Genomic DNA, 14,659 nt, shown 5'->3' with positions numbered 1-14,659 from the left:
ATGTACCTAAACAGTAGAAACCCCCAACAAGTGACCCCATTTTGGAAAATAGACCCCCCAAGGAACTTATCTAGATATGTGGTGAGAACTTTGAATGCCCAAGTGCTTCACAGAAGTTTATAATGCAGAGTAGTGAAAATAAAAAATATTTTTTTTCCCACAAAAAAGATTTTTTTAGCCCCCAAATTTTTATTTTCACAAGGGTAACAAGAGAAATTGGACCCCAAAAGTTGTTGTCCAATTTGTCCTGAGTATGCTGGTACCCCATATGTGGGGGTAAACCACTGTTTGGGCGCACGGCAGAGCTCGGAAGGGAAGGAGTGCCATTTTGGAATGCAGACTTTGATAGAATTGTCTGCGGGCGTTATGTTGCGTTTGCAGACCCCTAATGTACCTAAACAGTAGAAACCCCCACAAGTGACCAAATTTTGGAAACTAGACCCCCTAAGGAACTTATCTAGATATGTGGTGAGAACTTTGAAAGCTCAAGTGCTTCACAGAAATTTATAATGCAGAGTAGTGAAAATAAAAAAATATATTTTTTTCCAACAAAAAAGATTTTTAGCCCCCAAGTTTTTATTTTCACAAGGGTAACAGGAGAAATTGGACCCCAAAAGTTGTTGTCCAATTTATCCCGAGTACGCTGATGCCCCATATGTGGGGGTAAACCACTGTTTGGGCGCACGGCAGAGCTCAGAAGGGAGGGAGTACCATTTGACGTTTTTAGCGCAAAATTGGCTGTCGTGTTTGGAGACCCCCTGATGTACCTAAAGAGTGGAAACCCCCCAATTCTAACTCCAACCCTAACCCCAACACAGCCCTAACCCTAATCTCAACCCGATCCATAATCCTAATCACAACCCTAACGATAATCACAACCCTAACCCCAAAACAGCCCTAATCTCAACCCTAACCATAACCCTAATCAAAACCCTAAATCCAACACACCCCTAACCCTAATCCCAACCCTAACCCTAATCCCAAACCTAATCCCAAACGTAACACTAATCCCAACCCTAATCCAAACCCTAACCCTAATCCCAACTCTAACCCTAACTTTAGCCCCAACCCTAACTTTAGCCCCAACCCTAACCATAACTTTAGCCCCCGTCGTCACAAAAAAAGTTCAATGTAACCTTTTTTTTGTACGTCGCGTCCGCCATTTCCGCGGATGCGTGGCCGTAACTCTGCCCCCTCCTCCCCAGGACATAGACTGGGCAGCGGATGCGTTGAAAAACTGCATCCGCTGCCCACGTTGTGCACAATTTTCACAACGTGCGTCGGTACATCGGACCGACGCATTGCGACCGCCCCGTACCGACGCAAGTGTGAAAGAAGCCTAAGGCTACTTTCACACTAGCGTCGTACTCGGCCCATCGCAGTGTGTCGGGCCGACGTACCGACGCTAGCGTTGTAAGCGCCGCACAACGGGTGCAGCGGATGCTGTTTTTTCAACGCATCCGCTGCCCCATTGTGAGGTGCGGGGAGGCGGGGGCGGAGTTCCGGCCACGCATGCGCGGTCGGAAATGGCGGACACGTCGCACAAAAAAGTTACATGTAGTTTTTTTTGTGTCGACGGTCCGCCGAAGCACGACGCATCCGTCGCACGACGGATGCGACATGTGGCAATCCGTCGCAATGCATCGCTAATGCAAGCCAATGGAGAAAAAACGCATCCTGCAAGCACTTTTGCAGGATGCGTTTTTTCTCCAACGACGCATTGCGACGGAAGCCAAAAAACGCTAGTGTGAAAGTAGCCTAACCCTAACCCTAAATTTAGCCCCAACCCTAACCCTAACTCTAACCCTAACCCTAACTCTAACTCTAACCCTAACTCTAACCCTAACCCTAACCCTAACTCTAACCCTAACCCTAACTCTAACTCTAACCCTAACCCTAACTCTAACCCTAACCCTAACTCTAACCCTAACCCTAACTCTAACCCTAACCCTAACTCTAACCCTAACCCTAACTCTAACCCTAACTCTAACCCTAACCCTAACTCTAACCCTAACCCTAACTCTAACCCTAACCCTAACTCTAACCCTAACTCTAACCCTAACCCTAACCCTAACTCTAACTCTAACCCTAACTCTAACCCTAATTTTAGCCCCAACTTGTCTTCTCCTGCCGGCCGGCAGATGGCAGCAGATGGCGGGCGCACTGCGCATGCGCCCGCCATGATGAAAAAGCCGGCTGGCAGGAGAAGACAGAAGAGGACCCAGGGACCCCGGGTGAGTATGATAGGGTCCCCGAATCCCCCTATTTCTCTGTCCACTGATGTGCGATCACATCAGAGGACAGAGAAATAACTGATCGCTTTTTTTTTTTTTTTTTTTTGCGGTCGCCGGTAAACTGTTAATTACCGGCGATCGCAAAGCAGGGGTCGGTGCAAACCGACCCCGATCATGTTCTTTGGGGTCTCGGCTACCCCCGGCAGCCGAGACCCCAAAGAACATCCGGGTGCCGGGCGGCGGGCGCACTGCGTGTGCGCCCGCCATTTTTTCCCGGAAAAAAGATGGCGGCGCCCATGGGGAGACACGAGGAGCACCGGGGGAGGTAGGTAAGTATTGGGGGGCTATTGGGGGCCATCGGGGACCACATTTCTCTGTCCTCCGATGTGCGATCACATCGGAGGACAGAGAAATTAAACGGCAAATCGCGTTTTTTTTTTTTTGTTGCGACCGCCGGTAAACGGTTAATTACCGGCGATCGCAACTCGAGGGTCGGTAAAAACCCCCCGAATCATGTTCTCTGGGGTCTCGGCTACCCTCGGCAACCGAGACCCCAGAGAAAATCCGACTCTGGGGGGCGCTATTCACTTTTTCCACAGCGCCGTTAATTAACGGCGCTGTGGATTAAGTACCCTTAGCGGCCGCCGTTAAAAGGCGTATCGGCGGTCGTTAAGGGGCTATACATATGCAGTCAGGAAAAAAAAAATATTATTATTTTTATTATTAATATATACATACACATATACATGCACATTTATACATACACATTTATACATACACATTTATACATACACAAAAAACCTATGAGATGAATGCATTATCTGGTTAGTTGTTCAGTTTCAAAACAAGGCCTGGAGCAATAGCAGCGGCTATACCTACATTCCAGGTAAAATCACACGCTACTGCCAAGAGCATTGCTAGGTAGTGACATGCTAAATCATAGGTTTACTTACACTGGGAGTCCTCTCTGCATTCCTAGCAGAAGTCACGCACGGCTCACCTATCCAAAGGTCACTTTAGTATACATCCTGATCTACAGCCTAACCACACGTGATCAATGGCAGCTTAAAGGCAAATCTGCTGTAGCGCTTCTTAACTATTGAAGGATGCAGCAAAATAAAGAGTAACCACAATGTTATGAAAAGTTCCAAAACGTCACACACTTTGCCCTTCAGCGTCTCACCATTTTCAAGACTTATGTATGTAGTCAATGAATCCAAACAACAGCCCAATAGTATTTTACCTACTCTAATACACTGTAGCTGTATAGAAATGGGAGGAGAGAAGATAAAAATCAAATGAGCGTCTCAGTCCTCTGTGAATGTGTGAGGATAACCACAATGTTTCTTTCTTTCACCATGTTACATGAAGGACGGTATGGCGTATGAAGCACACACCTACAGAAGTAGGAAGTCAAGCGTTTAGCTGGGGAAAAATTATAGCTTTTTACAAGACAATCCTTAGGGTATGTGCACACTTTTGGCATTCTCTTAATGAGCTTCAAGAGGTAGTCACCGGGAATGGTCTTCCAATAATCTTGAAGGAGTTCCCAGAGATGCTTAGCACTTGTTGGCCCTTTTGCCTTCATTCTGCGGTCCAGCTCACCCCAAACCATCTCGATTGGGTTCAGGTCTGGTGACTGTGGAGGCCAGGACATCTGGCGTAGCACCCCATCACTCTCCTTCTTGGTCAAGTAGCCCTTACACAGCCTGGAGGTGTGTTTGGGGTCATTGTCCTCTTGAAAAATAAATGATGGTCCAAATAAACGCAAACCGGATGGAATAGCATGCCGCTGCAAGATGCTGTGGTAGCCACGCTGGTTCAGTATGCCTAAAATTTTGAATAAATCCCCCACAGTGTCACCAGCAAAACACCCCCACACCATCACACCTCCTCCTCCATGCTTCACGGTGGGAACCAGGCATGTAGAGTCCATCCGTTCACCTTTTCTGCGTCGCACAAAGACAAGGTGGTTGGAACCAAAGATCTCAAATTTGGACTCCTCAGACCAAAGCACAGATTTCCACTGGTCTAATGTCCATTCCTTGTGTTCTTTAGCCCAAACAAGTCTCTTCTGCTTGTTGCCTGTCCTTAGCAGTGGTTTCCTAGCAGCTATTTTACCATGAAGGCCTGCTGCACAAAGTCTCCTCTTAAGGCCGGGATCACACATACACGAGATACGGCCGAGCCTCGCAGGTGAAAACCCAGCTTTGGCGCTGGCACTCCGGAGCAGAGCGTGCAGCCGCACAGCAATACATGGAGCTGCACGCTCCGCTCCAGAGTGCCGGCACCAGAGCTGGGTTTTCACCTGCGAGACTCGGTCATATCTCGCGAATGTGTGATCCCAGCCTAACAGTTGTTGTAGAGATGTGTCTGCTGCTAGAACTCTGTGTGGCATTGACCTGGTCTCTAATCTGAGCTGCTGTTAACCTGTGATTTCTGAGGCTGGTGACTCGGATAAACTTATCCTCAGAAGCAGAGGTGACTCTTGGTCTTCCTTTCCTGGGGCGGTCCTCATGTGAGACAGTTTCTTTGTAGCGCTTGATTGTTTTTGCCACTGCACTTGGGGACACTTTCAAAGTTTTCCCAATTTTTCAGACTGACTGACCTTCATTTCTTAAAGTAATGATGGCCACTCGTTTTTCTTTACTTAGCTGCTTTTTTCTTGCCATAATACAAATTCTAAGTCTATTCAGTAGGACTATCAGCTGTGTATCCACCAGACTTCTGCACAACACAACTGATGATCCCAACCCCATTTATAAGGCAAGAAATCCCACTTATTAAACCTGACAGGGCACACCTGTGAAGTGAAAACCATTCCCGGTGACTACCTCTTGAAGCTCATCAAGAGAATGCCAAGAGTGTGCAAAGAAGTCATCAAAGCAAAAGGTGGCTACTTTGAAGAACCTAGAATATAAGACATTTTCAGTTGTTTCACACTTTTTTGTTAAAGGGAACCTGTCACCCCCCCCCCACACACACACACACACGCCCGGGCGTTTGTAACTAAAAGAGCCACCTTGTGCAGCACGAATGCTGAATTCTGACAAGGTGGCTCTTTTAGTTCTAGCTGCTGTAACCGCAGAAATAATCTTTTTAGAAATGTGTCCCTCATACCTTGAAATAGTCCTGGGGGCAGGTCTTTCCCCCCCATAATCCAGATGCACGACAGCCGTCACTCATGGCCTCTTGGCACCGGGCGTCGCCTCCTCAGCATTATTCAATTGTCCCGGCACCTGCGCAGTAAACTTATGCCTTGGGCATAAGCAGTTAGCGCTGCCCGTCCACTAACATCACTTGATGTCTTGATTACTGCGCCTGTGTGGACGTGCGGCCCGAGATCCAGCCCCGCAGTCTCTTCTGATTTATTCACACTGCGGGGCTGGGATTCTTGGGCATGCGCAGTATTTATCTTCGGCTCTCCCTCATCTCCCTCCGCCTTCCTCATACTGTGCACTGCAGCGTCAGAGGAATCTGACAATATCCGCTGACATCAACTGGTCCAACCGACAGTCTAATGTGTATGGGGGCACATTGAGGAAGATGTTGATCACATTGTTCTCCCAAAGATGGCTGCTGGCCAACATGTCAGCCGGCAACTTTCTCACAGAGAACACAGCAGTGCTTCGTGAAAGAACAAGAGATAGCCATCTAATGTGTATGGCCGGCAAGTCTTAACTTTCTTCTTCTGAACCATGTTCTGAGAGGATTACATGAAGGCTGAACTTTCATTTAATTATAAACAGCTCAGAAGAAAGCTCAAAAGGAAAAAAGAAAAAAAGACCTTGATCCCACCATCAGCACAACCTCACAGATGGATTCACCACCTACTCATTTCTACTATGGGCAGTGAAACAAAGGCTGTAGGAGCTAAAATGGTTTTGGGTATGTGCACACGCTGCGGATTTTGCTGCGGAACCGCAGCGTTTCTGCAGCTGCGGGTCCGCAGCGGTTTCCCATACAGTACAATGTAAACCTATGGGAAACAAAATCCGCAGTGCACATGCTGCGGAAAAAAACACGCGGAAACGCAGCGGTTTATATTCCGCAGCATGTCAATTCTTTGTGCGGATTCCGCTGCGGGTTTACACCTGCTCCAATAGAAATCTGCAGGTGAGAACCCGCAGAGGAAACCGCAATAGAAACCGCGATAAATCCGCAGTAAAAACCGCAGCGGTTTTGCACTGCGGATTTATCAAATCCGCTGCGGAAAATTCCGCAATGGAATCCGCAGTGTGGGCACAAGCCCTTAGGGTTTGTTTCCACAGTCTGTAAACGCTGCTGATTGGATGCTGTGTGCAGCCTCAGCATCCAGATGTTACAGCATAGTGGGTGGGTGTCACGAGGGTACTGGGTACACTACAGCTGATTACCCGGGCCCCTGCGATATCCCTCAGACTAGGGAAAACCCTGTCTGTCCCTCTCCCAGAATTCACACTGATGGTGTGCTTGTCTGGGCCGCCAGGCCTGACCCTGACTCCTGTTTCAGTCCTATGCTGAAACCTCCACCCGCCACCCAGTGATAAGACCACACACCAACCTCCACAGAAAGCACAGACAGGGAAAACTAAGAAGCGCACCACGCCGCAGACACACAGGAAAACACTATAATGTGCACAGGGCAAAACAAACACAAATATAGGAAGGAGAAATATGACAAAGGATAATACACCACCAGATACGATATTTCTTCTCCTAGACCACCACTCCAGACCGAGATCACCAGGCACAAGACACAAGCTATAATCAGCGACGCCCAAAGTCCAGAATGACTATTTAAAGGCCACAGGCGTGACCCAGCCTCCAACCAGATTACCAGCTAGATTAACGCCGGACAACCTGGATAAAATCTAGCCGGCGCCACTGAGCGTATAGTGGACGAATGTGGAATTACCGCTGTCTGTCGGACGCCCTAGTGTGAATAGCGTCCGACATGACGGTGTGATTTTATGAAATCCCATCTCCACTATGCATGCACCGCCACCCGCAGTTTCCCTGTGGAGAAGCACATGCGGCGTGTCTTTCCAGACCACAGCATGTCTATTTATCTTGGGGAGACGCTCAGTCTCCGCAAGATAAATATCACAGTCCAGTGTATAGGGCGCAGTGATTCCGCACGGTTCAATAAACACACGTGGAACCACCGCGCATACAAAAGCCGGCAGCGCTTTGGACGGAGTGGACTAGTGCTGCATCCAAAGCGCTGCCAATACTGAACGTGGAAACATACCCTTAACCCTCCGTCAGGGGCGACTGATCTGACAGGCGCAGCTCACTTAGTTTCATTTCTCTATTTTCAGTGGTTTGTCTGGGAAACACCCTCCTCCCAGTACCTTCCTAAAGGCTGTGTGAAACCTGAGAAGCCTCTTGTGCTGCAGAAGATCAGATATCAGTGTTTTGGCTTCTCCGGCTCATTGCCCCTGAACGCGTCACACATTTGACGATTAGAATTTGCTGTTTTTATTCATCCCAATTGTTTTTTTAGCTTATTTTATGAATAGCTAGTGCTAAATTTGTGGATTTGTCATAGAAGGTTTTGTTAGAAATAAGAGTGTGCTTCTCAGGCACATTGCGCCCTAACACATTCTCTCTCTTGCTTCAGCTTTTCTTCTGAAATGGCGAGGAGAATATTTGACTTGTCCAATGCCCTTCACGTTGAGCAAGTGCAAAATATACTGCTTGCTGATGAGACAGACCCCTTACAGCTAGAAGATTTAGGGGAAGAAAGTGACATTGCTTCAGAAGATGATGTGGAAGAATGTCCAGATGTGTCTGATACAGATCAAGATGGAGAGAGTGAGGAGGATGCTCAAGACATAGAAACATATTACTTTTCTGGTTATTAAACATTTTTTTTTCCACCTGATTATGTGTATTCTCATTTATTACATTCCTATTAAGGTAACTGATCACTTTTAGAGCATTGAAATTTTTAAAAAACATATTGCCCCTGACGGAGGGTTAAGATTTGAAACGCAAGCCAGTTGCAAAAACTTTTTAGCTAAAATTTCGGTCTACAAGTTTACTGGTGCACTGGGAAAAAAAGAAGAAAAAAAAAAACACGCCATAAAAAGCCACAGTCTAGCATCTGATTTTTACAGATACATTGCAATTCTGTACATAGGAAACTGTAAATGATTAATAGCTGCTGCTGTCCAAACTGGATTGTATACAAACTGCACATGGATGACAAGTGACAAAAAAAAAAAACGTCCCGATTTTTCTGAATGAAGCAGATTTTTTTTTTTATACAACTGTGTGAATCAGAACAATCTCCTGCAGCAGATTATCCCCAGAGTTAGTAAAATAGAGGTGCTGAGCTGAGCTGACCCTTTCACGGTCATCATCTGTACGCCAAATGGGTACGTGCTAATATCAGTGCAGCTAGAGGCTCGTAAAAAGACTGGGGAAAAGCAGGGGTTTGGGAGTGACTTGCAAGCCATTTCTTTTTTTTTTTTTTACAGGAAAGAAGGCAAATCCCCCAATAAAGTGATTTGCAAAGTTTAATAACTTTCCATGATAAAAAAAGTTGTGAAAACAGGAAAAAAGTTCCCAAGGTGTACATAGATATTTCTCTAACATAACCTTATGCTCATGACTTGGCCTAGATTTTCATTAATTTTGCAACTAACAGAATCTAGTGATCAGCAAATTCACTTTCGACAATTTAGAGAAAAACTGGAAATCCCATAATTGATTTCTGGAATTTTGTACATTCAAGAAGAACCTACTTAGAAAAGTAGAGTGTTCTGTTCCACCAGGAGAGGGCACAACACGCTCAATAAAACGTATGGGTAAAACATGGAATACAATTACCAGCCAAAAAAGATGTAAAGGCTAGATAGAAAAGTTATATAACCCTGTAATCTCCGCCCTGCGGCAAAAAGCATCAGTGATGCAGAACGCCATCCTAAATAATAACAATCGGAGAGATAATACAATTACAGACTAATTGTTTACTTCATCTCATGTCATAGGGTCTGTCTAGGCAAGACTACATCAACACAAGCACTCATGTGGGTGTACAGCACGGCTAGAGACAACGTCAGATTGTGGGAAGACTGGTGCACACACCCTAGATTGTGTAAAATATGGATTTGCTCCACAATGGCAATTTAGGACTTGTACGCTACACTTCGTTGAGTAATGATGATCTTACTGTGAAATGTTTTAGGCCTCGTACACTGGACTGTATTACTGCTCCATAGAAGGGGCCTAGAGAATTTACATAGAGGCACGCAGATTTATTTCGTTCTATAGTACAGGACTGCCCTAGAACTGTAACCTGTTATTTCACCACAATCAGACAGACAGTGGGTACAACCCCACATAGTAGGTCAGGAGATAAAACAATTGATCTGGTGATTTCATGGTGGGGTGTGAGCCCCTGCTAGACACCTGTGAGGCAGCTTATTTCCATTGAAAACAAAGGATTGGGTATGCCGGATCCTTTTTACCCACAGTGTAGTCATCTGCTGAAACCGAACCGTTCACCTAAGGGTATGTTCACTTGCTGCTTTTTTTCCAGGGTTTTTATTCTCTGCATTACAAACAAGAGTGTTTGCAGGAAAGGCTGCACGTTTTTGCTCCATTAATTTAAATGGGTGAAAAGCGCAACAAAAACGCTGAAAAATAACAGCCACATGTGTATGAGATTTCAGAAAACTCGTTTTGCAGGTACTGTAAAAGGCTGCATATTTTACACACCAAATACAGTGCATAAAAAACGCAGCAAAAAATGACACATGTGAACATACCTGAAGGCTACATTCACACACCTGTGTGAGTGTTCCCAGAGAGAAACGGAATTATTTTTTTCTATGGTGACCAAGTTGCTTGTACGGTTACTCTTTTAGTCCATCATCTCTCTCCTCCCCCCCCCCCCCCCCCCAACTAAAAGCAGGTAGAATGTCTGAACTATTTTTTTTTTCCAATGACACCTAGCAATTGATCAGTTAAAAACATGACACCAGCACCATTCTTATTCTATTGTCTACGCAAGAGAAATTGACATGTATGTCAGTGTCCGTGGGTGATCCGCGGGCGTCTGTGGACACACTATGCTGTAACATCTGGCAGCTGCACAAGTACACAGCGCCAAACCCGCACCAATTCCGGATCTTGGATACAAACCCTTATACACATTAGATAGCTGGTCGATCCCACTGACTCTAGTCTATTGTTTATTGCCCTCTATACGGAAAACAGGACGGGGATAATACATGGCTGCAGTATCAGACTACCCACTTGTGTTACTTTTACTTGGTCAGCAAAGCGGTAGGAAATGTTTACATCACAATTTGCAAAGTTACTTAATTTTGCTATTGCAGAGGTTTTGGAGCACCAAACCTGTAGAATATGATGCCTAGCCCAGAGAACAGGGCTGCGATGGGTTGTCAGATGGATATCTTCTACTGGAAAGTCAGGTAGAAATGATTGACAGAGGTTGAGCAACCAGTTTTAAAGGACGAAGTCACTCTTCACACGAGTGACAATTATGGTGGAGAACTTGTTGCTGAAATGCTGAAAAACTAAACCGTGCTAGCGTTTTCTCCAGTTCCCTTTGTCCATTTGCATGACATGTTCCTAAATATCTGTGACCATTCAGTGTGAGAAACACGCAATGATGGGGGCATGCTTGTTCATACACATTTAGGCTACTTTCACACATCAGGTTTTTTCCCTCCGGCCCAATTCGGCTCTTTTTTTAAAAACCGGAACCGGCGAAATCAAAAAAGATGGATCCGTATTTTTCTCATTGACTTGTATTAGCACCAGATTGCGCAGCATGGCCTACCGTTCCTTCGGTTCTTTTCCAGATCCGGCTAAAATTTCAATTCCGCCTTCTGGAAAAAACATACACAGTAAAGTTTTTTGTCTCCAGCGCTTCCGGCTTTTTGCTAGAATGGAAGCCTATGGGAGCCAGAAGGTACCGGATCCGGAAAATGACGGATCCCGTTTTTTTAAACTGAGCATGCTTCAATTTTTTTCTAATCCAATTATCAGGATATGCTAGTCGCATCAGTTTTTCACAATCTGTGACAGATCAGTTTTTTTCAACATTCGACGGATCGTGCCTGACAGCAAAAACCTGATGTGTGAAAGTAGCCTTACTGTATGACAGCGAGTGTACAACTAACCTATGTGCAGGTATTACTAGTATACAGCGTCACAAACCACGTGAGCAATGTGCGCAATGTTTTAGCTACTGCGGTCCTATCTGCATTTCATTCACATTTTTTAGATAAAACATCCAGAATATACCAGAGTTCATCTTATTTCAGAATCGCCTGATATAGCAGAGTTTGCAGCCAACAGAAAATGACCCATGAACAACTCGGCACAGAGGGCGACAACCGTGGCACACGCTGCAAACATGTTTCCTACAGTGGTGCTCCAGGTGCGCCGAACGTCTGTGGAGAAAATCTAATCTACCCGAAGATTTCATCCATTATAAGTTTATGCTTAAAACATACAACTCTGCCCTTCACCTTCCCAAACAGACCTATTTTAACACCCTCATCACCTCACTGTCCAATAACCATAAACGTCTTTTTGACACTTTCCATTCCCTACTTAACCCAAGAGTGCAGGCCCCAACCACGGATCTCCGCGCTGACGATCTGGCCAATTACGTCAAAGAAAAAAATTGACCATATCCGACAAGAAATTATCTCCCAATCCCCTCATATCATGCACGGTCCTCTCTTCCCCACTGCATCCAGTTCACTCTCTGACTTTGAACCAGTTACAGAAGAAGAAGTAATCAGGCTCCTTGCATCTTCTCACCCGACCACTTGCACCAGTGACCCCATTCCGTCACATCTCCTCCAGTCCCTTTCCCCAGCTGTCACCTCTCACTTAACAAAAATATTCAACCTCTCTCTCTTCCGGTATTTTTCCCCCCTCATTTAAGCATGCCATCATACACCCATTACTTAAAAAACAGTCCCTTGATCAAAACTGTGCCGCCAATTATAGACCTGTCTCTAATCTTCCCTTCATCTCTAAACTCCTCGAACGCCTGGTCCACTCCTGTCTTATCCGCTATCTCTCAGATAACGCTCTTCTCGACCCTCTTCAATCTGGTTTAAGCTCTTTACACTCTACTGAAACTGCCCTCACTAAAGTCTCTAATGATCTACTAACAGCTAAATCTAATGGTCACTACACCATGCTAATTCTCTTGGATCTCTCTGCAGCATTCGATACTGTGGATCATCAGCTCTTCTTCACTATGCTCCGCTCCGTAGGCCTCAAGGACACCGTTCTCTCCTGGTTCTCCTCCTATCTCTCTGACCACTCCTTCACTGTATCTTTTGCTGGTTCCTCCTCCTCTCACCTTCCCCTTAATGTTGGGGTTCCTCAAGGATCAGTCCTAGGCCCCCTCCTCTTCTCTTTGTATACTGCCCCTATTGGACAATCAGTAGATTTGGTTTCCAGTACCATCTCTATGCTGATGACACCCAATTATACACTTCTTCTCCCGATATCACGCCTGCCTTTTTAGAAAACACCAGTGATTGTCTTACTGCTGTCTCTAACATCATGTCCTCCCTCTATCTGAAACTGAACCTGTCAAAAACTGAACTCCTCGTGTTCTCTCCCTCTACTAACCTACATTTGCCTGACATTGCCATCTCCGTGTGTGGTTCCACCATTACTCCCAAGCAACATGCCTGTTGCCTTGGGGTCATACTTGATTCTGAGCTTTCCTTCACCCCCCACATCCGATCATTGGCTCGCTCTTCTTATCTGCATCTCAAAAACATTTCTAGAATTCGCCCTTTTCTTACTTTCAACTCTCACTGTTTCACTCATTCATTCTCGCCTGGACTATTGTAACTCTCTCTTAATTGGCCTCCCTCTTACCAAACTCTCCCCGCTCCAATCTGTCCTGAATGCTGCTGCCAGGATTATATTCCTCACCAACCGTTATACCGATGCCACTACCCTGTGCCAGTCATTACACTGGTTACCCATCCACTCAATAATCCAGTACAAAACTATTACCCTAATCCACAAAGCACTCCATGGCTCAGCACCACCCTACATCTCCTCCCTGGTCTCAGTCTACCACCCTACCCGCGCCCTCCGCTCCGCTAATGACCTCAGGTTAGCATCCTCAATAATCAGAACCTCCCACTCCCGTCTCCAAGACTTTTCACGTGCTGCGCCGACTCTTCGGAATGCACTACCTAGGTTAATAAGATTAATCCCCAATCCCCACAGTTTTAAGTGTGTCCTAAAAATGCATTTGTTTAGACTGGCCTACCGCCTCAACGCATTAACCTAATTATCCCTGTGTGGCCATTCAAAAAAAAAAACCTTAAACTTTAATCAGGTTCCTTACATCATGTTCTCATATATTTCATGCAGTTAATAGCCATGTGTTTGTACTGTTACATACTTAGGCAGTTAACTGGTTCATGCAGCTTTACATGAACACCCGATCCTTACACTATGGCTGGTCCGAACAACGAAAGCAATTGTTACCATCCACCTCTCGTATCTCCCCTTTTTCCTATAGTTTGTAAGCTTGCGAGCAGGGCCCTCATTCCTCTTGGTATCTGTTTTGAACTGTGTTTTTGTTATGCTGTAATGTCTATTGTCTGTACAAGTCCCCTCTATAATTTGTAAAGCGCTGCGGAATATGTTGGCGCTATATAAATAAAATTATTATTATTATGAAACGTCGTCATTATAAAGCTCAAAGGTTTTACAGCAAGGAACATTTATCACTTGTGCACAACATAGGTCAGACATGGCTAATTGCTGCTACCCCCATGATCTCTAGAACAGGGGTCAGCAGTCCCTCCGCACATTCCTCCTCACTGGAGGATCACAGGGAGGACGAGTGAAGTCCATGTGACTGAGGCAGACACCAGAGTACATTTAATTTTGGTCGCAAAGACACTAAAGGAAGCAGCAAGGTGCATGTTTGGGTCCCCCATTCTAATAATCATGGGATTCTCAATGGTGGGTAAGCGATAAATCTCTAACATATGGCCACCATAAAGGGGTCCACACCATCTCTGGATGCTGCTCTGGTCTGTACTAATCAGCTGCAGTAGTGACATCATGTCAACAGCACTGCAGCCAATCACTGAGCTGAGTAACCTTGTCAATAGGGTCAGCAAGAGCAGCTGAGGTCAGTGATCAGCTGCAACTGTGATGTCACTACAATTCTGCAGCCATGACAAGAGCAGCAGCGACAGGCACCCCAGTAGGGCGAGTTACAGTTCAGATAGTAGATATAAATTAGAATTTAACTTGATAAATTATAACACATGAAGCAGGTTACGTATCTGTTGACAATGTTGCCTCCATTGATACAATCTACAGAAATCTCCAGGAACACTAAAGCAAACATTTGTAGAATGTGTTGAAGCAACACATTGTAAAAAGTCACAAGACCCACC

General features: G+C 45.5%; 2 protein-coding genes across 6 annotated transcripts in view; one reads left to right on the top strand and one right to left on the bottom strand.

Moving 5' to 3' along the window:
• The window catches only part of LOC143761475 (uncharacterized), a 54,332-nt gene extending 46,161 nt beyond the window's left edge, over positions 1-8,171 (top strand). Inside the window, exon 2 of the mRNA XM_077249109.1 lies at positions 7,840-8,171. Within this exon, the coding sequence (XP_077105224.1) occupies positions 7,840-8,083 (244 nt within the window). The 3' untranslated portion in view covers positions 8,084-8,171. The remainder of the gene's footprint in view (positions 1-7,839) is intronic.
• Positions 1-14,659, bottom strand: part of KANK1 (KN motif and ankyrin repeat domains 1) — a 356,154-nt gene that overhangs the window by 139,066 nt on the left and 202,429 nt on the right. The gene's annotated exons all lie outside the window — the stretch shown is intronic.

The sequence above is a fragment of the Ranitomeya variabilis genome, chromosome 1 (genome assembly GCF_051348905.1).
Source record: "Ranitomeya variabilis isolate aRanVar5 chromosome 1, aRanVar5.hap1, whole genome shotgun sequence".
Lineage (NCBI taxonomy): Eukaryota > Metazoa > Chordata > Amphibia > Anura > Dendrobatidae > Ranitomeya > Ranitomeya variabilis.
The sequence above is the reverse complement of the archived record's forward strand: the minus strand, read 5'-3'. Positions and strand labels throughout refer to the sequence as shown.